Genomic DNA, 24,219 nt, shown 5'->3' with positions numbered 1-24,219 from the left:
ACTGCAACTGTTGGTCCGATTAACAAAAAAATTTCAATTTTTACCGTAGGTGAACCTCCACCTGTATAATGTTTTGAATAATTAGGACGTCATAAGTCACGTGGTACGGCGCCATCTTAGAAAAACCGAAAAACTTTGCACCTCTGAGACATGACTGCATAGAAAAAATTGAGACATGACTCATTGTAAAGAAATCTCCATGGGGAATAACATGTTAGATGATGTCATAGGTGCCTCCATTATGACGTCATTATTCGACAAGTACAAAACTTCATCCGATCAAGATGAAATTGTTGTCATCTCGGGATGATTTGGAGGAGAAAAAATAAAAAATGACCATCGGTCACGTGGTTCAGCCGCCATATATATATATATATATATATATATATATATATATATATATATATATATATATATATATATATATATGTGTGTTTACAAGATCGAGGCAGGTGAAAGAGCTAACATCAATCACAAAAAAGGCAAACGAACACACAAAACATACAATAAAGGGAGTGGGAGACAATATGGAGAGAGAGAGGGAGGCACACAAGTATAACAGCAGAGAACAGGGACAACGGAAGATCCGTGGGAGGAAGAGGGCTTGGGGGGGAGGAGGCATGGTGAAGGCGCGGGGGTGGGGGGGGGGATTTATGAATGAAAGGCAGGGTTTTATAATAATAATAATAATAATAATAATTCATTTATTTTGTATAGCGCTTTTCCAGAAGCCCAAAGGCGCTTTGACAGAGTGGCAAACATAATGCATAACAATACATGAAAACAACAATTGCAAAAAGACAAGAATCAATAGGGAAATATTTAAAGCAAAAGGAGGGAGAAGGAGAAGAGATAGTCAGGGGTTAAATGCTGTGGGTTGAATGTTGAATGCAGTGTTGAACAGGTGGGTCTTTAGTGATGTTTTGAATGTGGTGAGTGAGGAGGAGTCTCTGATGGTGTGAGGTAGTGAATTCCAGAGGGTGGGAGCAGCGATGGAGAAGGCCCTGTCCCCCCAGGATCTGAATTTGGTCCGGATGGAGGGGGTCAGGAGGTTGGTACCAGCAGAGCGGAGGTTGCGGATGGGAGTGTGTCTGGAGAGGAGGTCAGCCAGGTAGGATGGGGCCAGGTTATGGAGGGCTTTGTATGTCAAGAGGAGGATTTTGTACTGGATTCTCTGGGGGATGGGGAGCCAGTGAAGCTTGTAAAGGACGGGGGTGATGTGGTCACGGGTCCGGGAATGGGTGAGTAGACGGGCAGCGGAGTTCTGAATGTATTGGAGTTTATTGGTGCTTTTTGAGGGTGAACCATAGAGGAGGCTATTGCAGTAGTCCAGACGGGAGGTGATGAAGGCGTGGATGAGGGTTTCTGCAGCCGTGGAGGAGAGGGATGAGCGGAGACGGGCAATGTTTTTCAGGTGAAAGAAGGCTGACTTTGTGATCTGTTTAGTGTATTTGTCGAAGGAAAGGGTTTGGTCAAAGAAGACGCCAAGATTCCGGATGTGAGGGGACGTGGATACTGGGATACCGTCGATGTTGAGGGCAAAGTTATGGGTGGATTTTGTGAGCGTTTTTGGGCCAATGATGATTATTTCAGATTTATCACAGTTAAGCTTGAGGAAGTTGATTTGAAGCCAGGATTTTATTTCAGTGATGCAGTTTGTCAGGATAGAGTGGGTGGCGGTGGAGACGGACTTGGTGGAGATGAAAAGCTGGATGTCATCGGCGAAGCAGTGGAATTGGAGACCATGACGGCGGATTAAGTGACCGAGGGGGGACAGGTAAAGGATGAAGAGGAGGGGGCCAAGAACTGAACCTTGGGGGACACCTTGGGGGAGGGGAGCAGTGGGGGATTTGCAGTTATTGATGGAGATGAACTGGCATCTGTCAGAGAGGTATGATTTAATCCAAGAGAGGGCAGTGCCGGTAACGTTAAAGGTGGATTCAAGTCGGGTGAGGAGGATAGTGTGATCGATGGTGTCAAAGGCAGCGCTGAGGTCGAGGAGGACGAGAATGTTGAGGTTGCCAGCGTCAGAGGAGAGGAGAAGGTCGTTGGTGATTTTGAGGAGAGCAGTTTCAGTACTGTGGTTGGAGCGGAATCCGGATTGGAATGTTTCATACAGGTTATTGGCAGAGAGATGATGTTTGAGGTGAGTGGCTACAGCGCGTTCCAAAACTTTTGACAGAAATGGTAGGTTGGAGATGGGTCTGAAGTTGTTTAGGGTGTCAGGGTTTAGACCAGGTTTTTTTAGAATGGGGGTAACAGCAGCAATTTTGAGGGAAGGTGGGACGATGCCTGTAGACAGGGAGGTGTTTATTGTTGCAATGATAAGTGGAGAGAGAGCAGGGAGGGAGGCTTTGACAAAGCTGGAGGGGATGGGGTCAAGAGTGCAGGTGGCAGTTTTCATTCCTATGAGGAGTTCAGAGAGGTCAGTAGGGGAGATTGGGGAGAACCGAGACAGGGGATGGCAGGACAAGGGGGGGCAGGTGGTTGGAGGGGGAGCGGGTGCAGCGGTGGTCAAGCTGTTGTAGATGTTGTCAATTTTGCGTTGGAAGAAAGAGAGGAAGGAGATGCAGTTGTCTACTGTGAATGACTGGGTGGTGGTGTTCAGGGGGCGGAGGAGTTTGTTTATTGTCGAGAAGAGTGCTTTTGGGTTTCCGGAGCCAGAGTGGATAATTTGAGAGTAGTAGGCAGAGCGGGCGCGGGAGAGGGCATCTTTGTAGTGTTGTAGGTGGTCCTTGTAGGCTTGGGAGTGAACTGTGAGACCCGTTTTATTGCGGAGTCTTTCAAGTTGGCGAGCACGAGTTTTCATCAGGCGGAGTTCAGGGGTAAACCAGGGAGCAGACTGGGTGAAAGAAACTGTTTTGGTTTTTACAGGCGCAAGCTGGTCAAGGCAGGAGGAGAGAGTGTGGTTGTAGTAGTCAGTGAGGTCGGAAGGGGTGTGGAGGTCAATGAAGGGAGAAGTGGACATTTTTTCAGAGAGGGTGGATGAGAATGAGGTAGGTGAAAGAGCGTTTAGCTTACGGAAGTTGATTGTGCGATAATGCCTTGGTGTTGGGGCGGGGATGTTGATGGTCAGAGTGATGGCTAAGTGGTCAGAGAGGGTGAGGTCGGAGCCAGAGAGATGGTGCAAATTTAATCCAGTGGAGCAGACAAGGTCCAAAATGTGACCACGGATATGGGTAGGAAAGTCGACATGTTGAGTGAGGTTAAAGCAGGTGAGTAAATCAGTGAAGTCAGTGGTTATTGTGGAGTCAGTGGAGTCCATGTGGATATTGAAATCACCAAGGAGGAGGATTGAGGGGGAGAGGGAACATAGCTGGGTCAGAAAGTAGGAGAAGTCAGACAGGAATGATGGGTGTGGTTTGGGAGGGCGGTAGACGACAGCCATGACTGACTGCGTGCAACCAGAGAGTTTAAAAGCCAGGTGTTCAAATGATGGAGCAGATGAGATGGAGATGAGGTTGATCTTGATGTCTTGACGGTGGATAACGGCAATTCCACCACCTCGGCCCTCCGAGCGTGGTTTATTGACGTAGGAATATCCATTGGGTGTGGTGAGGTTGAGCGTGTAGTAGTCCAGAGGTTGTTGCCAGGTTTCGGTGAGACAGAGAAAGTCCAGTTTGTTATCCAGGATGTATTCGTTCAGGATGAGGCATTTGTTGTTGAGGGACCGGGTGTTGAACAGGGTGAGCTTGATGTTGTTTTGAACAGCAGGGATGAATTCAGGTGATTTAGCCAGGGTTCGTAGGCAGGAGGTGCGATCGTGTGCGTTGCTGTGACCAGGTGCGCTGGGACGAAGAGTGAGAGTGCGCTGAGCCGACCAGAGGACGGGGATGGAGTGACCTGATTGCAAATAAACAAACTTACGACCGGAGCCATGGTGAATGTACCTGGGTCGTCGGAGGAGTCCATTTGATTTGATGGCAGAGATGCATGATGGGGTGGAGCGGGTATTGAGCAGAAGAAGCCTTGCGGCGGAGTACCTCAGAGCCATGCCAGGCAGGAGCGAAGGGACGAGTACGAGGCCAAGGTCGAGGAGGCAAAGCGGCAAACGCAGCGGCAAACGACTGCAGCCGCTAATCAAGACCACAGCGGCAAACAGCCACCGCCGCAAACAACGGGAGCGGGCCTGAGGAAACAGTGGAGGAGCCGGGCAGGCGAAGCCAGGAGCAGAGCCGGGACCGAGCAGAGGGCAGACCCAACGGTCAAAAATCCGCCACGACCACCAGAAAAGCAAACTATGTACAATGGCCCAGTTTTAACACAAATGCCTTAAAAAACACCAAAAACACATCCTGGCGAGGGTCTGCAATTTGTGATTGCTCTTATGAATGAAATTGGAATGGAGAGTTGTTGCCCCTTGAGCCAGACCAAAATTTTCATCATCGGTATCAGTCAGAGAAAGCAAGGCTAGTTGTGATGTTTAGCAAGGCTTGGGTCACCAGAGATGGAAAATGTGTGATAGCAATGTGTAGCTCTTTTCCTTCTCTGTTTTATCACTCAAAATACAACTCTACCCGTAAGGTCGCAGGTTGCCAGATTTTCACCAAAAATGTATAGGGCCATTGTCAGTTTATGTTTATTGTTTGAGTCTTTTCAGCAAAGCTTTGTATCTTGTTGGCAAGGATATTAAATTCCTCATATACTGGTATAAAAATTATTGTGCGAAATGCCATGAATGTGGGGGCATTGTTTGAATAGGGGTGAAAATTATTTTTATATGTTTTTGTGTGTGTGTAATTTAGCAGGTTAGCCTATTACCCTCGCCAGAGGAGAGGGTATTGCATTTGAGTCCGTTTGTCTGTTTGTATGTCTGTCTGTCTGTTTGTATGCACAGATTAAATATGATTTTCTCTGCAACCGTTGGTCCGATTGACAGGAAATTTTCACCATAGGTGCACCTCCTGTAGAATTTTTAAATGATAATTATGACATCATCTGTCACGTGGTACGGGCACCATTTGAAAAAACGAAAAACTTTGCACCTTTATCTCTGAAAGTGCTGAATAGAAAAAATTGACATGGCGCATTGTAAAGAACTCTCCATGGGGAATTACATATGTTAATGATGTCATATTCATTCATATATTCAATGATGATGTCATAGGTGCCTCCATTATGACGTCATAATTTGACAAGTGCAAAACTTCATCCGATGAAGATGAAATTTTTTGAGCGTCGTCTCGGGATATAATAAATTGTTGGAGGGAAAAAATAATAATGATGTCCGGTCACGTGGATCGGCTGCCATGTATGTTTAAAGACAAAAGCCCTTCAACACTAAAAACACGTCCTGGTGAGTGTCTGCAATCTGATTGCTCTTCCTTGTTTGTTTTTGTGTGTGTAAGTTAGAAGGTGGCCGGAGACATTTTGTTTTCGTCTGTCCGTCCTTGCATACCTCTGGGCTAAACCTCATTTTTCTCAGCAACCACACATCCGATTGAGTGGAAACTTTCAGGGTAGCAGCGACACCCATGTGGAATGTTTTTTAAAAATGATAATTGTGACATAGGTCACATGGTATGGCAGCCATCTTGGATTAAACGGGAAAAATAAAAAAATACATTTCTCAGAAACCGCTGAATGGAAAATTTTTAAATTTGCCACATTGTCAAGTACTCACAATGGGGAACAAAATCATGATAATGATATCATTGGTGAAGTGGTATACTAGTCATAAATGTTTTCATCGAATGCATTATCCTAAAAATCTGAAATTCCATGCACGTGATCTATGACCCATTTGTATCGAAATATTAAATTTATGACATCATAGGTTTGTCACATAGTCACATGGTTTGGCACCCGTATTGAATTTAACCTTTAATTTAAAAAAAAACTTCTGCCAAACCACCGAAGCGATAAACTCAACTTTACGTGTGTCATTGACTCGGCATGGCGATTAAAAGTTGATAACGAAAACATCATTGGTCACATGGTTTGGCAGCCAGCTTGGATAGAAAAACAAACCTTATCCGATCAGCACGAATCTTCACAAAATGTGATCCCCTACCTATACATATGCAGAGTGTACATTTTTTAAAATGTTGTATGTGACGTGGTTTGGCAGCCATATTTGCTTGAAATCCGATATTTCCCAAAAAATAAAAAAACCTTGTCCGAAAATGCTTCACCGATCGATGTGAAACCTGGCATGTCTGGTAAAAATGTGATACGTGAGAACAGCTGAAGGGATTTAAATCAAACGTGTTTATTTTTAGGATAGTCAATGAGGACATCTACCTGTTGTCACGGACAGGGACTGTGCGGAGGCATATTGGCAGGGGCATCGAGAGGCAGCACGATCCCTGAGGCAAACAACCTCGGGGCCCCCACCCTTTTTCTCTTTTATAACTTTTTAAAGGAACTTTCTTTAATGAAAAACAAACGGTCACTTTTATTTAGCCGTATGATCGAAAATAAAGGAGATAGCGGGACGCTTGGACCAATCGAGTCAATTCGCACCCTCGACAGTTGAACACCATTTCTCCATAAGATTGGCAAAAAAATACGCGAGAAGATGGTTCATAATTTTTTTGGACAAAGGATACAAACCGATTTGTTTGTAACGCACATTTCTGGTTAATAACCATTTTATGTAAAGTTTGAGACTGTACCTTTAACAGCGGTAAATGTTGTTTTGTTTGCGACAAGAAAGCCGGCAAGGAAAGCAAAATCAGCTTCTGCGTTTAAATGTAACTAGGGCGTGCCCGTACTATATATATATCTAAAATTATATCCCCCCCCCTCTATTTACATTAAATGGTTTGGTCCATACGGGTTTGGTCCCGTACGTGCGTGCAAAAAAACATGCGTGCAAACAACAACAACAAAAAAAAACTTTGAAACCACGTGGCAGTAACGACCACAGAACCCCCCCCCTCTATTTACATGAAATGGTTTGGTCCATTGGCAACTTTGAAACCACGTGGCAGTAACGACCACAGAACCCCCCCCCCCCTCTATTTACATGAAATGGTTTGGTCCATTCGCAAAGCCAAAGCGAACGGCTTGCGAGTACGGTAGAACCCCCCCCCCTCTATTTACATGAAATGGTTTGGTCCATTCGCAAAGCCAAAGCGAACGGCTTGCGAGTACGGTGACCATACCTTGGGAACCACTTGTCCGATTAATTTCAAACCTTGAAAAGGCACATCCTCGGGTCCCCAGCAATATACCTGGCAAGTTTCAATTAGATCGGACCCGTGGTTGTCGAGAAACAGCGGTCAGACAAACACACACACACATACACACAGAGATTACTGGAATTATAGATAGATGACGAGGATGAGCCGATGAGGGGTTTCACTGTGCTGTTTAAAAAAAAATTACAGGACAAGCTCGGGCCCCTCAATGGACTCCGGGATCCAGAGGCAGCGATCCTCCCTTCCACCCCCGACCTCCCCTCTCGACGCCCCTGCATATTGGCAATGCAGTCGCATTGCTATAGTTGTTTTTATAGCGTGGGATCAATAATTTCAATATCGCTGGAACGCATTGTTTGTTTAAACTTTTCCATTCATGTTCAATATCATCAAATGCTGTCCGACCCTCATATTGCAGTTTAGCGTCAAGGGTTTGAAAGAGATTTATTCTTGTTTAAGGAATCTCTCGCGTTATGCTTTGGGGGTTAAACATCTTGGGGTCTAAATGGCGACAACTTTAATAATCAATTTGAATCGCACTCGTCAACACTCAGCATCACACATCACTCTGGTGATTGGAACTTCTTTTAAATCTTCTTCTTTTACAACAATATAATCCATTAGGTGCCAATGATTTCATTGTGTATCTGCAAGCTTTTGTAAATTCATTTGCCTGCTGTAAAACGGTGTTCGTTATGACTTTACATGTATTTCTGACTTTATCGAAGCTACCAACAATTTTGTTGATGTTTTACTCATCTTGAAATAACCCACTTTTGATCACGTGACCCAACTTATAGTACATAGATGTGCAAAGAATGGTGACGGTGACACAAACCAAGGGAAATGTTAGCTTGGAGACTTTTTTGTGGTACTTTAGTAAATGATCCAGTGCTGTGGTACATTTAAATCAGGATGCCACACACCGACTCCAGTGATTATTCTTTTTCTACTTGCAAAATCGAAGATTTTTCAAGTATATTGGTCGGTTGCGTTTGTTATACTGTCTGGCTGTTTGTCACCGGCCTACAGGTCACAATTCTAAACCGATCGTTATGAAACTTCACCAAGTTGCAGAGGTCGTCCCAATTGAGAGGCCTATTGATTGAGGTCAAAGGTCATCTGGAAGTCAAGTTTCTAAAATCACCATTGTTAATCCGATTGACTTGAAAATTGAACAGCATTTGTACATTGTCAATAAATTGGAAAACCAACTATTTTTAGGTCAAAAGGTCAACTCAAGGGCAAACTTTTAAAATCATTTTTCATCTGAAAAATTGACTTTTCATCCTATTGACCTGAGCTTTGATCAAGATCGTCAATTTTAATCTTGATGAAATTGACAATTTGCTGTATTAATGGAACCTTTGGGGGGGGGGGGGGTGGGGGGTTGGGTAGGGGCAGATTTTGCAAGTATAGTGCTCCACATGGCGTCTTCTTGTTTACTTGTTGGTTTGCTTCCTGTTGTAGCACAGCTGTGGAGAAGTTCTCTGTAATTAAAAAAACTGTACATGGCAGTGAGTTGAACCAGGTTTGTTTATATACGTCCTGAAACTCAGTGGATTCATTTTGAGGTATGATGGGGCTGGATGTTTGGAGCCGCTGTACCACTCTGTATTGCATCCAGTGCATAAGGGAATGTGGAAGTATACGTAATACGCTGTTTGCAATACTTGATCCACAGTTATTTCAATAAAAACATGCCATTTTATTGGGGAACCCAAACTCTTTACAGGATTCCCCATAGTATGAAATTCCACCATTTGCAAAACATCAAATGGGCCATGCGGCCCCCTCAGAGTACCCACCCCGTGTGTGAACTACCTCGGGAGTGTTACTTTTGTTTATTTTTAGTTATTTTTAAAAAGTGTGTAAATGGTTCTATGTTGGGTTTCATTATGCTTTTACTGTGTGGGGTATGAACTCCTGTTAAATGTACCTGCAATGCTGTTTAGCTATGTAGAGTTCCTTTGCTTCCTGTTTTTGTACCATATGGAAATGGCAGTTCAGGCAAAGTGAAAACGAAATTTGTGAGAGAAGAAACCCAGTCACATGATTTACAGGAAGGTCGATTTCCCTGAGAAGGATCGTATAACAGCATGGGGGGATTGGGGACTGCAATGTGTACAAAGGGGGAATGGAAGGAGTGTTTGCCGATGTAATATGTTGAAGGCCCATGCACCATGCGATCACAAGCTTTGGAATGTTGAGTGTGTACATGTATTGCATTGCTAGTATAGTTTTCACAAACAAGTTTAGCAAACTAGAATAAACCTGCTACATCGACCAAGCAGCATTCATTTTGAAGAACCCTTTTTTTTAGTATTTGGTCAATAACAATATCAAACTATCGCTATCGTGTAACATTTGTGTTCATCGTTTCCTTTGCTTTTCTCCCCAGGTATAATCCATGCTCGAGCGCTCGTACGTGAGTGCTTGGCCGAGACGGAGCGGAGCGCTCGCTCTTGATTCCTTTAGTGCTCCTTTTGGGCGAGGTGGGCCGAAGGCTGGCAGGGCCAGCATCATGGGAGTCATTGAAGGTGACTGGGATGCCTTGTCCCGACGACGTCACCCCATGCTTGCGTGTGACTGGAATCCTAATGTCCCATCATTCCTATCGTGCCTGCCCCTTTTACAAGTGGTTATAAACAACAGGAATAAACTTTGATGGTTTAATATAAAATGCCTCCTGAGAGTTTTCTGTTCAAATCAAAAACGAATACAGGAGTTAAAAAGTGTGGGAGAAGAGGGTCGGATCAGGAGGTAGGGAAGCGTTAAAGAAGCAGAACTAAGCCGTCATCCTTCCACCTCATTTATACCTGTTCTTTATCTTGTCCATCCTTACTATCCTTCCATCATGAGGGTTACATCTGTTGTTTATCTCCCTTTAATTAACCCTACCTTTACCAACGAGGTTTTTTATCTCATATTTATTTATTTTGGGATCAAATCCATTTAACATAATAAAATGAGGGAACCCTAACTTCCTCGTCCCCTTCGTCTCATCTTACCCACATATTTATTTTTCTCTTCTCTGTCATTCCTTTTCTCAAATTGCCCCACCCTTCTCCCCTCCCACCTCGCATACATGTAGATGGCCCTGTATTCTTCGTTCACTGTCATAAACATGTTTCGTTACAGTTTTCTATCGATATCTCGCCCTTTTTCTTTACTCCGGCTTACCCTGCGGAAAGGAGAGTCTGTGCTGGGGTTGAGGGTGAGGGGTTGTTGTGGTGGTGAGCAAGGCATAGATGAGGGGCTTAGTGTCGGAGAAGAAAGTAAGGAGAGTGTGGAAGAGGGAGAACACGATTGGAAATGAGATGCCATGGAGTGAGGAGGGCGGGATAAGAGTGGTGGTGCAACAGACTGGAAGTTTATAGGAAGCTGAGAAAACTGGGAAGTATACCTATGACTGGACCAGTTTCCCTTGTTTTTTGTGTGCATCACAGCTGCTTGGTGCGGCCTTGTGTTGATGTGGTCGACCCGATTGAGGTTTGCGCTCGTGTTCGCGTGATCGAGGGCATACCGCTTGTAGTTGGGAGTGTTAAAATGAGGAAGAGTGTTACATTGGCTGGAGTTATAAATGTAGGTGGACTGATTAAGGCTCTGAGTGGGGCTGCTGGATCGAGTGGGACATGAATGAAGAGAAAGTGAATCGAGGGCAGAGTCAAGGCTCCTGGCCGGAGATGGTGGAGCGAGAGTAGGAGAATCCGGAGGTATGCTTTCAATGGAAATGGTTGGACTTGGTCCATCTTGACAATCACCTACAGGGTACAGGAATAATCACTCATATGTACAATCATGACGAATGAAATGCTATGGGTACATCAAACACATTAGAATGCACAAATACCTTTATCCAAATAGAACGGCATTCGGTAGACTGACTGACTTACAATTCCTGGTCATTGTTCCCCCCCAGATACTCAAACCCATTTCCTTGTCTGATCTCCTTCCCCTCTAACCTGATATTCATCTCTTTTCTCTGCTGCCCAACCCACATCACCTGTCTTCTCCATGCTCATCTGGTGAAAACACCCGGTGACACCACGAGCCCTGTGGAGTAGACCATTATTGTTCTCAGACACCCCTCCCACTAGGGAAGAAATGCTGCATCATGGGAGGTAGATGATTGCTCAGGACAGTAACAAAGTGTGCTGCATCAACCTTTACAATGGAATCAGTGGACCTATTCCAGGCCTCACACCATTATGAAACCGCCACAACCTTTTACTGTTGCCACCAGGAACTTGAGGCTGTAGAGCTCCCTGGGCTGTCACCACATGGTACACACATCCATTCTTCAAAAACATGGTGAAGGCCAACTCATGAGATCATATCACATTCTTCCACTGCTCGACAGTCCATTGCCTATTCTCCTTGCACCACTGGACCCGCAAACGGGTTTGAAAGGTATAATGAGAAGTTTGTGCAGAGCAACCTGGCTATTCGATCCCGCTCTGTCATATTCCCTTCTAACATTCGACGATACAGGATGCTCCCGACTCATGTTGAACTCCGCATAGTTTGCCCACCATTGCTCTACTGTCTTGCCTCAGTCCAAACGAATGCCTGTGCATCACACTTGTCGAGTATGCGCTTCTGCCCACTGTTGCCCTTTGACGACGTAGTCTTCCCTCTTTTTCCCAGGCTGATATCACCTTTTCGACAGTTCCTGGTGACACATTACAAATTTCTGCAGCCTTTCACTGAAGCGCATGCCAAACGTGCACCAACAATTACACTCCGTTTGAGGTCACCGAGGTTCCCTCTTGCATCCTCTTAATCCCAGACTTGAGCTGCAGCACGTATAAACACGACGAGACTACTGCTGGGAGGAAATATGGCCATTTCACAGGCCGGTCACATACATGTGCTTTGCATACATATTGTATGGCCCATGCATCCTCGTGTTTCCATTTTGTTCTGTTCACTATCTGTGCATTAGACCTTGTATGTTTCAATCATTCAACCAAGCCATCTCTGCCAGAGTTTCGGGAAGCAGTGCAGGAAAGGGGTGTTTGGAGAAATCTGACCATGCATGTCACCAGAAATTGGACACGACTTGATGGAACTCGATAACAAATTATGAGTCGTGGGAATGTATAAAAAAAAATAATCAAGCATTATGGTGAAGACAAACTTGGGATGCACTGGAATGATAAGTCAAGGTTGGATTACATCAGCGATCAGTTTTAACTCCGTGGTTTGTAGTAGTGATGGAAGAATGAAAGGTTGCGATTCCCATGTTATTGAATGCTGAAAGTGAAGCAAAAGATATCTTTAAAAAAATTAGAAAAGCGTAATAGAAAATAACATTAATAAAACGAAGGACACAGAGGGAAGAAAGCGGATGATGACCTTTTTCAATATACGGAAAAGGGTTTGAATTAATTAAATTTGATGCAGACAGTCACAGTTGGTATCACGAGAGGTATAGAGGTATCGCTGGAGATCTTGTAACAAAATCGGAGATTTTCATATTTAGAAGATGTGAGGATCAATAATTTTAAGAAAAAGATGAACAAAAAGAAACCCTCGAGCTCAGAATTTAACTTTTAAAAGGCAAAATATTTCTGTTACCATGGAGACATGATAAAGGGATCAGGCGGAGCAGACTCCGCTGTTCGGTCAAGAATATTGTAAGTGTGGAATAAGTGAAGGGAATGAGGTGATATCATGAAGCAGAGAAACATTCCATTATGTGTAAAAGTTTGAGTTTATAAAATCTATCACATCGGTATCTGTACGGAGGCAGAATGTGGGTAGTACGGATCGAGATGTAAAAAGAATGGAAATAAGAGATGAGAATGATATGATGAATGAATGGATCGTCTCTGAAAAAGAATTCAAGCTCAGAAATTAGGAAGAGACTCTAGCAATCAGTAAGAGTGAAGAAGAACTTAAAGAGAAGACTTGAAATAGTCATGTGCAAGGGAGGTCAGAAGATGAAGGTGTAAAGGTGGGTTTTCACGGGACACGCGAACGGTTCGCGAAGGATGCGAATGTCGAAAAAATGGCAAAGTCCAACATTCGTATTTTAGGCTCCAAAAGTTCGCCAAACATGCGCGGGGGTTCGGAAGCGTCGTCAATTGTTCGCAGGAGTCGTTTTTTGTTCGGCGGGAATTTCAAAAAAGTTTGAAATACCCGCCGACGACGTAGTCGTACCCGCCGAACAATCAAAAATACCAATCAAAAATGTTTGAAATACCCGCCGAACAAAAAACGACTCTTGCGAACAATTGACGACGCTTCCGAACCCCCGCGCATGTTTGGCGAACTTTTGGAGCCTATAATACGAATGTTGGACTTTGCCATTTTTTCGACATTCGCATCCTTCGCGAACCGTTCGCGTGTCCCGTGAAAACCCACCTTAAGGAAAGTAATAACGGTCGTGGTGGAAGGAAGAAAGCCAAGAGGAAGTCCTGGAAGGACATGAATTGAAAATGTCAAGATGTGGAATGTTTGGGTTTGCACGAAATGAATGCAATGGATTGATCCGTATGGAGGAATGACATCATTCCATCAACCCCTAGTAGTAGTAGTATTAATACTGGTTTTACTGCTTGATAATTTGTTTCAGGTTAGTGGTGATTGGAAGTTTCCTGTTGCTCAGAAAAAAGCTGGCTGGGTACCATGGTTCTCTGGAGTATGTTAGCATGTGCATGGAACGTCCCTGTTTCAAAGTAGCCACGTGGTTGCACCACGTGAGAATCGGCCTCTCACTATAATTCACCAAATGTCTGTCTGTCCGTTCCCAGGTACCGCAAAAATGGCTGAACCGATCCCAAAGAAATTTTGGGTGGGTAATCCTGGGACCCCCTGGAGTAAACTATGCTATAGTGTTTTCCCAATTTTCCAGTTTTTCCAAACACTATGGAATAATATTTACCAATATGAACAGTGATGTGGCTTTTATTGAAATTCTACAAATACTGTTTAGATTTTGATGATTTGTGTGTGATATGATTTAACGGATGTTTATATAAATCGTTTAAAATAATAAAAGCCTTCAATATGTGATATTATGCCTTTTCATTTGGGCCTCCCAATTGAAGCCCCGCCCATAGGGCGGGTAAGGTTGCTAGTATTTATAATACAAACAGGCAAGGTGATGCACGTTTCACGAGCATATCAAACAAGTGGTAGATCACTTACTTACCAAATATGGCTTTCAATGCCATGAGTGCAACCTTCAGGCTTCGATGAGAAGCAGGTATAAAAGTCAATCGGTCGCTTCTCTCCGTCCTTTCTTCTTGCCCACCCGTCGTTACCACCTCCACACCTACAAGTAATAGAGCTCAGGTTTACTTAGTCTCTTAAACCAATTTTAACATTCGATACCCATCTACCATGCTGGTACCTATGGCCTGAAGGAGAGGAAAGCAGAAAGAAAGCTCCTCGGTTTGAGTCGTGACAGTCGGAGGTTCTAATCCACCTGGTTGCCAAGAATGAAGAACTTCTTGGAGCTAAGGGAGGAAGGAGAGTGCAATGTAGTAGAGAGAAATTCCATAGTGGGGGAAAAAAAAAAACAGCCTTTAGAGGCCATTTTTCCCCGCAAAGCCGGGGTTGGCCTTTTTCGGGCACCGTGGTTGTTGTTGTTTTTGTTGGTCTCCTTTTCGAAGCAATGTTTTACGGCCGGATGCCCTTCCTGCCGCCAACCCTTTTTGTCGCCTTTTACGACAAGCAGGGAATTACCAGTGAACTGGTACTCAATTAGCCGACCTCGGAAGGATGACAGGCTGAGTCAACCCCCCTGGCGTTAATTCAGCGATCGACCAGGATTCGAACCCAGGATCCTGGGATCCCAAGCTGGCACCCTGACCGCTAACCCAACACCAGGGATTAGCAATTCCATAGTGAGGGGAACAATAAATGAGGTGTGAGGTTGTGTCGGAGAGACGAACCAGCTCAATAGCTTGCTTTCCAGTGCTCCAGTGTGGGAGAAGATTCAGCAGGATGTGGAAGGCAGGTCGTGGAAGTCCTGGGAACATTTTAAAAGGAAAAATAATTTCTCAGTCACTAACTGGTCTTTCTGTTATAATGAAACTGCATGTTCACATTTGCAAACCCAATAAAGTGTTACAATTATTACATGGACGAGACATTTGTCATCATTGTAGTGGGAATGAATAAAATTATCTTTCCTTGTATTCCATCAATTTCTGTAACGTTTACATTCATATAGTGAAGTTTGTTTTTTAATAAAAATCTTGAATTGTATAATGAAAGAGGAAGCAACTCTTAATTGTACCTTTTATTCCCAAATCAAATCAATAGCATCTGAACTCGCAGACGCATAGTGTAAACCATCCTCGTGTTGAGATATCATCTTTCTCCTTAATGCAAAATCTGGTTCTTAGATGTGTGAGGTAATGTAATAGCTGGGCCACAGGTGCGTGCATTGAGCGAGGGCGTGAACAGGAAAACTGAAGTGTATCAGGAGGTGTATGAGTAAAATAACACTTCATGAACAAGCACAGTATATGATGTAACAGTAAGTGAAAGGCAGGAACCCTGGATGGTGTAGGAGTTAACGGCTTTGATAGGTTTGTGATGAAACTTGTGACTCCTTGAAGGAGCATCCATCGGCAAGCGCAAGGTACAATGAATAAAGAAAAATAGGCAATTTCAATACAAAAATCATTGTTAGCTCTGTTTGAAAGACATATTCAACAGTTTCATGATGAACGCTTATTATAAGATAATATGGTAAATATGAGATTTCAATACATCTGAAAATTTCTCAAGATCTCTCTCCCTGATGTAAATTCAACCTCCTTTTCATGAGGTTTTACCTGTTTTATTTCCCTTTTTAAGGCATGCATATCACTTGTGTATACAACAAACAACAGGCATTTTAAGGCCATTTTCCCTGCTAAAGCGGGGGTTAGCCTTGTGGTCCCCATGACAATCTTCTCCATTTTGCCCTATTTTCTGCATCTCCCCTTGTTAACCCCCTTGCCCGCATTTCTTCTTCCACCACCTTTAGCCAAGTATTTCTCGGTCTTCCCCGTCCTCTACTTCCTTCTACATTCATTTCCATCACTCTTCTCAACCAGTCACTTTCATCCTTCCTCAACACATGACCAAACCATCTCAACCTGTTCCTCTTCACAGCATCCATCACAGGCTCTATTGCCATCATCTTTCGCAATTCATCATTTGTCTTCCTCTCTCTCTCAACGATACTCCACACATCCACCGAACCATTCGCATTTCCACCCTTTCCAGCCTTCGTTGCTGCTCTACGTTCATTACCCATGTCTGTTCATACTTGTGTATCTTGTCTGTTTTTCATCTCTCTCATTCTAAATGGCCATCAATAATAGCTTTTTAGCTTATTACCCTCGTCAGAGCTTATTACCCAAATTGCATTTGGGTCCGTTTATTACTTGGCAAAATGTGTTGTTGTTTTTTGCAAGCATGTTGATCATTCCGGTGTGTGTGTGCGTGTGTGTGTGTGTGTGTGTGTGTGTGTGTGTGTGTGTGTGTGTGTGTGTGTGTGTGTGTGTGTGTGTGTGTGTGTGTGTGTGTGTGTGTGTGTGTGTGTGTGTGTGTGTGTGTGTGTGTGTGTGTGTGTGTGTCCACTCACTTATACTTGCCTTCAGGTCATAATTTGAAACCGATCTTCACGAAACTTCACCAAATGTTAGAGTTCGTGGTCCGACAAAATCCTATATATTATTGAGGTCAAAAGCTCTAAAGGTCAACAGAGGCCAAAAGTCTACCACTTTTTTTCAAATTTCTAAAATCCTCAATTTTAATCCACAATGTGAGTACTTGAAATATGAATAGATTTTCATTTCAGCTAACTGAAACCAACCAACAACTATTTTTGAGATCACCATAGGCCAAAGGTCAACAACGATTTCAAATTTCTAAAATCCTCAATTTTAATCCGATTCACTTGAAATTTGAATGGGATTTACATATCAGTTAACTGAATTCAACCAACAACTATTTTTGAGATCAGCATCAGCCAAAGGTCAACCACTTTTTTCAAATTTCTTAAAGCCTCAATTTCCATCCGTTTGACTTGAAATTTGAATTGTATTTTCATATCAGCCAACTGAATTCAACCACCAATTATTTGCGAGGTTAAAAGGATGCTCTACTGAGTGCCATTCTGCTTTGTTCTCTTTTGCCAAGTGTCGCTCTATGAGTGATTTTTCATTTGTTTGTGGTTCTGTCTGTCTGTGGCGTCCTTTATCACATTCTGTGGAGACAAACGCCACATAGTGGTAGCCGGTAGTACATACACCTTTTTTCAACCGAGTACGTCTGTAAAGTCTGTACAATTAGAATGTGAGTACGTCTATAAAGTAAGTACAATTAGAATGCGAGTATGCCTATAAAGTATTGTTATGTTTGTGGGGGTAGATGATGAAATACCATAGTACAGATAGGACTGTATTGTATTAGCATGGACTGTGGACGCATAGGAGACATCTCGATGTATTAAGAAGGGAAACTGGAGCTGAAGGTTGTTTATGTGTCTTCACACATGGGGTGGAGCAGTGTTAACTACATCGGGGTTAAGGTAGTTTTCCCCCAGTTTGTGATTGCCTCCTGTGGCTTTTCCCTACGTTTTTTTTACAATTGCATCAAGGCCGGCCATAAAACCATCCAATAAAACTCATGCTTGTTACAACAACAATAATAACAACCTGCCATTAAACCACAATAGCCGACACCATGCCGACAGAAGCTGAACGTTCTCGATCGACAATTGACCCCGCCCACCAGCCGAGTAAGAAAAAACGGCCATGCCCCAAAGTTCGTCAGTGGTCAAGCAAGACCATGGGGCGATTAAACGGAGCTCGGCGATTGGACAGAGTGACGTCAGAGCGGGAATGTTCGAAAAGGAGGAATAAGACTCTCGGCCGGTCGGGTCGCTCTTTGTCTCTGGCTTGGCAGTTCCTGGCTCGTGTGTGAGCGTGAGGAGAACTTTGCGGAGCTCGTGTGGACTTTTGCGATCGTGAGGAGGAGGTGTTTGTGGGGCTCTTGGTGCTTCGGACGGAGTGGGGACCAAACGAGGACCGCCTGCACGAGTTACCTCACTGTGGAGAGTGACGGCGCAATTGTTGGGCGTTTCCCGTGCGAGCGGCTCAGGCAATTTTGTACTGCCGACTTCATTCAACGATCTCGTTGAGCAAGCTGAGTGCCGGCCGACTAAAATAAACCATTTATTTTATTTTATCATTCCGCTGTTGACTCAGCCTGTCATCCTCCTGAGGTCGGCAAATTGAGTACCAGTTCACTGGTAATTCCCTGTGTGTTGCAAGAGGCAACTAACAGGGTTGGTAGCAGGAAGGGCATCCGGCCATAAAACATTGCTTCGGAAAGGGGACCACGGTGCCCGGAAAAGGCCAACCCTCATTCTGTGGGGAAACATGACCTCTAAAGGTGGTTCATTCCCTTGTTGTGTATTTGTGTCTAAGTGGTCATTCATCCCGCTGTAGCGGGGAAAATGGCCTCAAAACGATCATTCATTTGGAGACGTCTCAAAAACTGTGATGCTGTTACATAAAAATGTTAAAATGACTACAATTAGGTCTTGAAGGTTCAATTATGTCAAATCTGCATACTCTATATTCCCATTATCGAGGCAAAATTTCATTCTGAAAGTCCCAGCCGGCTCTGAGATATAGCTTGAAAATTGAGAGTGGTGGTAGTGCAGGAAAAAATTCCAAATGGTGGTTTAGTACTTCTAAGGGGTCTAAGAAGCTCTGCAGTACCATTAGAAATTGTGGGTGCTAATTGCAGAAGCAAACCCTACAACAGCAATAAGCCTTCCCCTATCCTATAGCTTAACAAGCCCTGCCGTTATTAGAAATGGCATCAACAAAGGAAACAGAAACCGATTGGTTATTCAATGCTATATGAACATGGTTTGAAACCTTCATACGTACATAGTGAATGCGAAGTTGTAATGAAGTGAGTTGGGAAGAAAATATTACAATGACAAGGGAGATGAAACCTGAATGAAAAGTTGATTAAAAACGGTGGTGAGAGGTTGTTTGTTGTTGTTGGTGGTGATGGTGAGGGTGAGGCATGATAGGGACATTATAACCAATACTGTAAGGAAGTTCGAAGAAGGAACATTTGTAAATATGAAACATACCCAACAAAGCTTGCATGTCCATACTCGCTAAACGAAGCCGGCCTCCAGGATCAGCACGTGGGAAGAAGAGAGATGGAGGAAGCGAACGGGTTGAAAGTTCGCCTGAGAGAGTGACGGGACGGGGCGACGATACGGTGACGGAGTGAGGGAACGATCCAATCGCAGGCTCGAAACGGAAACCAAGAGCGGCAAGAAGTCGAGGCCAACCACAAGCATCCCGAGCTTTACGTGCCACACTTGCTTGGCTGGTGTACATCGGGTTGGAATGACCAGCGGCGAGTCGTTGCAGAGCTTTTTCTGTCTGGGGAAAAAAGATAATGTAAGAAAAATTAGGCATAGAGTCCAAAAACAATTCCTCTATGAATGAATGAATGAATGAATGATCGTTTTAAGGCCATTTTCCCCGCTAGCCTTGCGGGCCCCATGACAATCATGGTTCCCTTTTTGAGGCAATGTTTTTATGGCCGGATGCCCTTGCTGACGCCAACCCTTGGTCACGCTCTTACGATGCGCAGGGATACGGTGTACCTATTCTGAAGCCGGGTACACACCGTGATCATTCATCCCAGCAAGCTGGTACTCAATTTGCCGACCTCGGAAGGATGACAGGCTGAGTCAACCCCCCTGGCGTTAATTCAGCGATCGACGGATTCGAACCCAGGATCCTAGGATCCCAAGCCGGCACCCTAACCGCTAAGCCAACACCTCTATAGAAAATAAAAATGTAAGAAAGACAAAGCTGTGAAACCTTCCCTCAAATGATTGTGTCCAAAGGTACAAAAACAATCCTTCCAGTCTTTTGTGATGTATAAATAATAGTTTTACACTTGTATCTATGAATACGATTAGTTTTGTTGATGTATAAATAATAATATTACACTAGTATCCACAAATACTACTCGTGTGGCTATCTATAAATAATAGTATTACACTAGTATCTATCAATACTACGAGTGTGATTATCTATAAATAATTCTTTTACACTGGTATCTACAATTACTACAAGTTTTGCTATCTATAAATAATAGTTTCACACTGGTATCTATGAATATTACTAGGTTTGTTACTATAAATAATAGTTTTTCACTCGTGTGTATGAATACTACGAGTTTTTCTATCTATAAATAATAGTTTTACACTCATATCTATGAACACTACTCGTTTTTTTATCCATAAATAATAATTTTACACTAGTATCTATCAATACTACTCGTTTTTCTATCTCGAAATAATAGTTTTACACTCATATCTATGAATACTACTAGGTTTGCTATCGATAAATAATAGTTTTTCACTAGTATCTATGATTACAAATAGGTTTATCTAAAAATAAAAGTTTTACACATGTACACTGCTAGTTTTTCTTTCTATAAATAATAGCTTTACACTAGTATCGATGAATACGATTCGTTTTTATCCACAAATAATAGTTTTACACTAGTATGTATGTACACTGCTAGTTTTTGTCCCCCATCGCACCGCGGAGCGAAAGGGGGACTATGGTTTTCCCCTCTGTCCGTGTGTGCGTCCGTCCGTGCGTGCGTGCGTAAGCGTAAGCGAACCGAATTCTAATTTGGTGTGTGGGTGGAACTAGGCATAAGGAAGAACGCTATTGAAAATTGGGTCGTCACGTCAAAATCCAAGATGGCCGCCGCCATGTATGTCTGAAGCTTGAGCGAAATATCTTGAAAAATAAGCGAAGTACCAACTTCTAATCTGGTGTGTGGGTGTATCTAGGCATAAGGAAGAACGCTATTGAAAATTGGGTCGTCACGTCAAAATCCAAGATGGCCGCCGCCATGTATGTCTGAACCTTGTGAGCGGAATATCTTGGAAAAACAAGCATTCTGAGTATTGCGCTGCAATACATGCCCCCTACCGGCAGTCTGTCATCTGGAAAACTGTTGGGGAAATTACCAAGGGTTATTTACTCACAGGTTCTGAATCCTTCCCAATCGCTAATTACCTCAGGACGGGCTCACCTGTGATTCGCACTCGGGACTTCGATTTATACACCTTGCAGACAGGTCAGCAGAAGCACGACAAAATAAGTTGTTGATAAAGAACCTTTCGAGTCGCTAAATATCAGTAATTTATTATATTTTCCGGTTCACGATCAATGATCGATGTGTATATATATGTTGCTCGGCTTGGCTCCGCCCCTCCCGAAAGCACGCGCTGTGTCGCCCTTTTGACATTCGCAGTCGAGGCTGAGGGCGCACGGTGTGGCTTGAGGAGAACTCTAGAATAAACAAGCGATATCCATTTAAAAAAAATATTTTCGTTTAATTAACGATATCTGCCAAACCACGTGCCCTATCGCAAATTCCAAAAGGACATTTTAGTAGATTGACATGCTGAACAGATCTGTGAAGTTTCCCCTCGATTGGATCAAAAATGAGGGAGGGGCTCGGTTTTAAAGGTTCATGCTTAAAAACGTCATAACTCTGAAACCATGTGACGCATGACATCATGCTCGGTGACTTTTTTGTTTGTCATGGGTATGCGATTCTGCCTGCAAAGTTTGGCCTCGATCTGTTCAGCCGTTGCAGAGAAAAAGCGGTTTTCGTGTTTTCATGAAAAACTATGGCGGCCGAACCACGTGACGTGTGATGTCATAATTACCATTAAAATACTCTACAGACCAAGTCCCCCCCTACGGTGAAAATTTGATCTCAATCGGTCCTATTATTGCAGAGAAAATCTTTTTTAAAGGAAATTAAAACTTAAAATGGCACTGAGTTAAGGATCATCAGAATTATCAGAATTCCCAAAGTTCAAAGTGCCATAACTTTGTCAAAAATGATCGAAACGTCGTGAATTTCGAACTCGATCTGTAACTTATCATGAGGAAACCATGTGCCAAGTTTGAAATCATTAGCATTAAGAGTTTAGAAAAAAAAGTCCGGAAAACTGTTCGTTGCGTGACGGACTGACAGACGAGGGACGGCGTGCAAACCTATAGTCCCCTCCGGTGTACACCGGTAGGGGACTAATAAGCGAAGTATCAACTTCTAACCTGGTGTGTGGGTGTATCTCGGCATAAGGAAGAACGCTATTGAAAATTGGGTCGCTACGTCAAAATCCAAGATGGCCGCCTTGCGTCTTCCACTTTGTCACCTCACATCACTTCACCGACGGGGGACCTAGGCGTAACGCTTGTTCTATCTAAAATAATAGCTTTACACAAGTATCTATGAATACTACTAGTTTTTTTTATCCATAAATAATAAGTTTACACTTGTTATCTATAAATAATAATTTTTTACACTGTTTTTCTGGAAATTAAAAACAATTAAATGTATGTAAAACATTAAAAATATGGCATGTAAAAAATAAAACATTGATGTGCAGTTACCAGGTGCAGTAACACACGAAGAGCATCTCTCGCAGCCTCCCCACTCTGTAGAATGTCCCTCAAGGCCGCTTGAATTTCTCCTCTTCCTGCTCTTCTACTCATATCAGTTCTCTCTCCATCTCCCACGGTCCGTTCTCCATCACCCATTGTTCTGTCTCCACTGCTGGCGGCTCTCTCACCATCCCCGAGGGCTCTTTCCATGGCTCCGCATTCATCTCCCATCACCGGCTCTCCGTCACCTCCTGGTCTGTCCCCATTTACTTGTCCATCTCCACTAGCCCTCTCATCATCCTCTACGACTCTCATGCAATCTACTCCAGGTGTTTCCCAACAGCCTTGCCCATCTCCCCCGGCCCTCTCCCCATCTTCTACCACTCTCTCCCCATCTCCTCTCGCTCTTTCGTCGAAACCCCGTCCATCTCCTCCGGCTCTATGTCGAATTCGCACATCTCTTCCAAAACTCTCCCCATCGCCAGCAGCAGGAGAAATTAACTCTGCATGGTTCGGGAAAAAATTCAACATACAATGTGCGTCCAGCTACCAACTACATCGTTTTGTATATAATACAAACAAAGCATTATCAAGGGCCAAGTACACTTTTAGTACATGTCCAATGAATGAACTTGGCCTGAACGATTATGCCCATTCAGCATCCGACTTCATTTTATCCAGAGCTAAGTCACAGAATGACAATCCAGGACTACAAACGAGACCAAAATATTTCCAAAGAAATATTTACCAGAACATCCAAGGTTTTAGAAATATTTATTTATTTTGCTTCACTGTATGTCTCTGATGCTCTGCCAAAAGGCAAGTTCAGTCATAATGAAGCAGTCTGATGGCAAGGATTGTGCTGGGTGGTGGGTGGGCCTTTGCCTTTGCGGTGTTAGCTGACCCGGGAAGCTTGAATTTGACCGAGGCACCGGCGATAAATCGCCAACTTCTCACGGGACACCATGGTATCTTGAATGTACAACAACCGATGCTAAGAGCCAGGTTCCCAGCTTGAAGTCCAGCCGAGGGACGGCACACTTCATGATGTATTTTCCTGACCTGCGAAGTACCAATGGCATGGTTTATAGTCAGGGGGAGGGGGGGGGGTCAAACCCAGGCTAGTCAGCTCAAAGGGAAGTGTGCTACATCTTCATTTTCCCGTTGGATGTTATTAGAATACATACGTCAAAATTCATCATTATCATTGATGAGGAAAATTTGTTGTTGTTGCACTGTTTGTCCCATAATGATATATGCAATTTGACATGAATTATTAATTACCGATTCTCCAATTACAACTTCCTGAGTAATATGATCAGAGGAATAGTAAGTGATGTAAATTGTTTCTTAAGTTATGGAACCTTCAACAAGAGGTTTCAGTTAGGGGTGGTTAAAGGGCGATAAAGAAAGAGATGGCGAGCAAAAATGGAGGTTCATGTGAGAGGATGGTGTACCACCAACTTGAATCTTTCAAGGGAAGAGTTTGTTTGTGTTTGTGAAAACATTTTGCTACCTCGGAGACATGCTGAATGGAGAAGGTGGATCAGACTCAGCAACGGTTGCTCGAGTGAGATGTGCATGGAAGACGTTTCGGG

The 24,219-nt window shown here is 43.5% G+C and overlaps 2 protein-coding genes across 3 annotated transcripts in view; one reads left to right on the top strand and one right to left on the bottom strand.

Annotated features, from left to right (window-relative positions):
• The window catches only part of LOC137415566 (cyclin-dependent kinase 2-associated protein 1-like), a 67,147-nt gene extending 57,319 nt beyond the window's left edge, over positions 1 to 9,828 (top strand). For both annotated transcript variants that reach the window (XM_068101164.2, XM_068101163.2), the window contains one exon: positions 9,547 to 9,828. In XM_068101164.2, coding sequence (XP_067957265.1) covers positions 9,547 to 9,614 — 68 coding nt within the window. In that variant the 3' untranslated portion in view covers positions 9,615 to 9,828. The remainder of the gene's footprint in view (positions 1 to 9,546) is intronic.
• The window catches only part of LOC137415565 (uncharacterized), a 76,904-nt gene continuing 62,488 nt past the window's right edge, over positions 9,804 to 24,219 (bottom strand). The window contains exons 13-18 of the mRNA XM_068101162.2: positions 22,631 to 23,124; positions 19,273 to 19,573; positions 15,053 to 15,129; positions 14,509 to 14,614; positions 14,308 to 14,430; positions 9,804 to 10,909 (exon numbers count right to left, since the gene is read on the bottom strand). Coding sequence (XP_067957263.2) covers positions 10,281 to 10,909; positions 14,308 to 14,430; positions 14,509 to 14,614; positions 15,053 to 15,129; positions 19,273 to 19,573; positions 22,631 to 23,124 — 1,730 coding nt within the window. The 3' untranslated portion in view covers positions 9,804 to 10,280. The remainder of the gene's footprint in view (positions 10,910 to 14,307; positions 14,431 to 14,508; positions 14,615 to 15,052; positions 15,130 to 19,272; positions 19,574 to 22,630; positions 23,125 to 24,219) is intronic.

The sequence above is a fragment of the Myxine glutinosa genome, chromosome 6 (genome assembly GCF_964187855.1).
Source record: "Myxine glutinosa chromosome 6, kmMyxGlut1.1, whole genome shotgun sequence".
NCBI classification, from domain to species: Eukaryota; Metazoa; Chordata; class Myxini; order Myxiniformes; family Myxinidae; genus Myxine; species Myxine glutinosa.
This window is presented reverse-complemented; position numbering and strand designations above follow the sequence as displayed.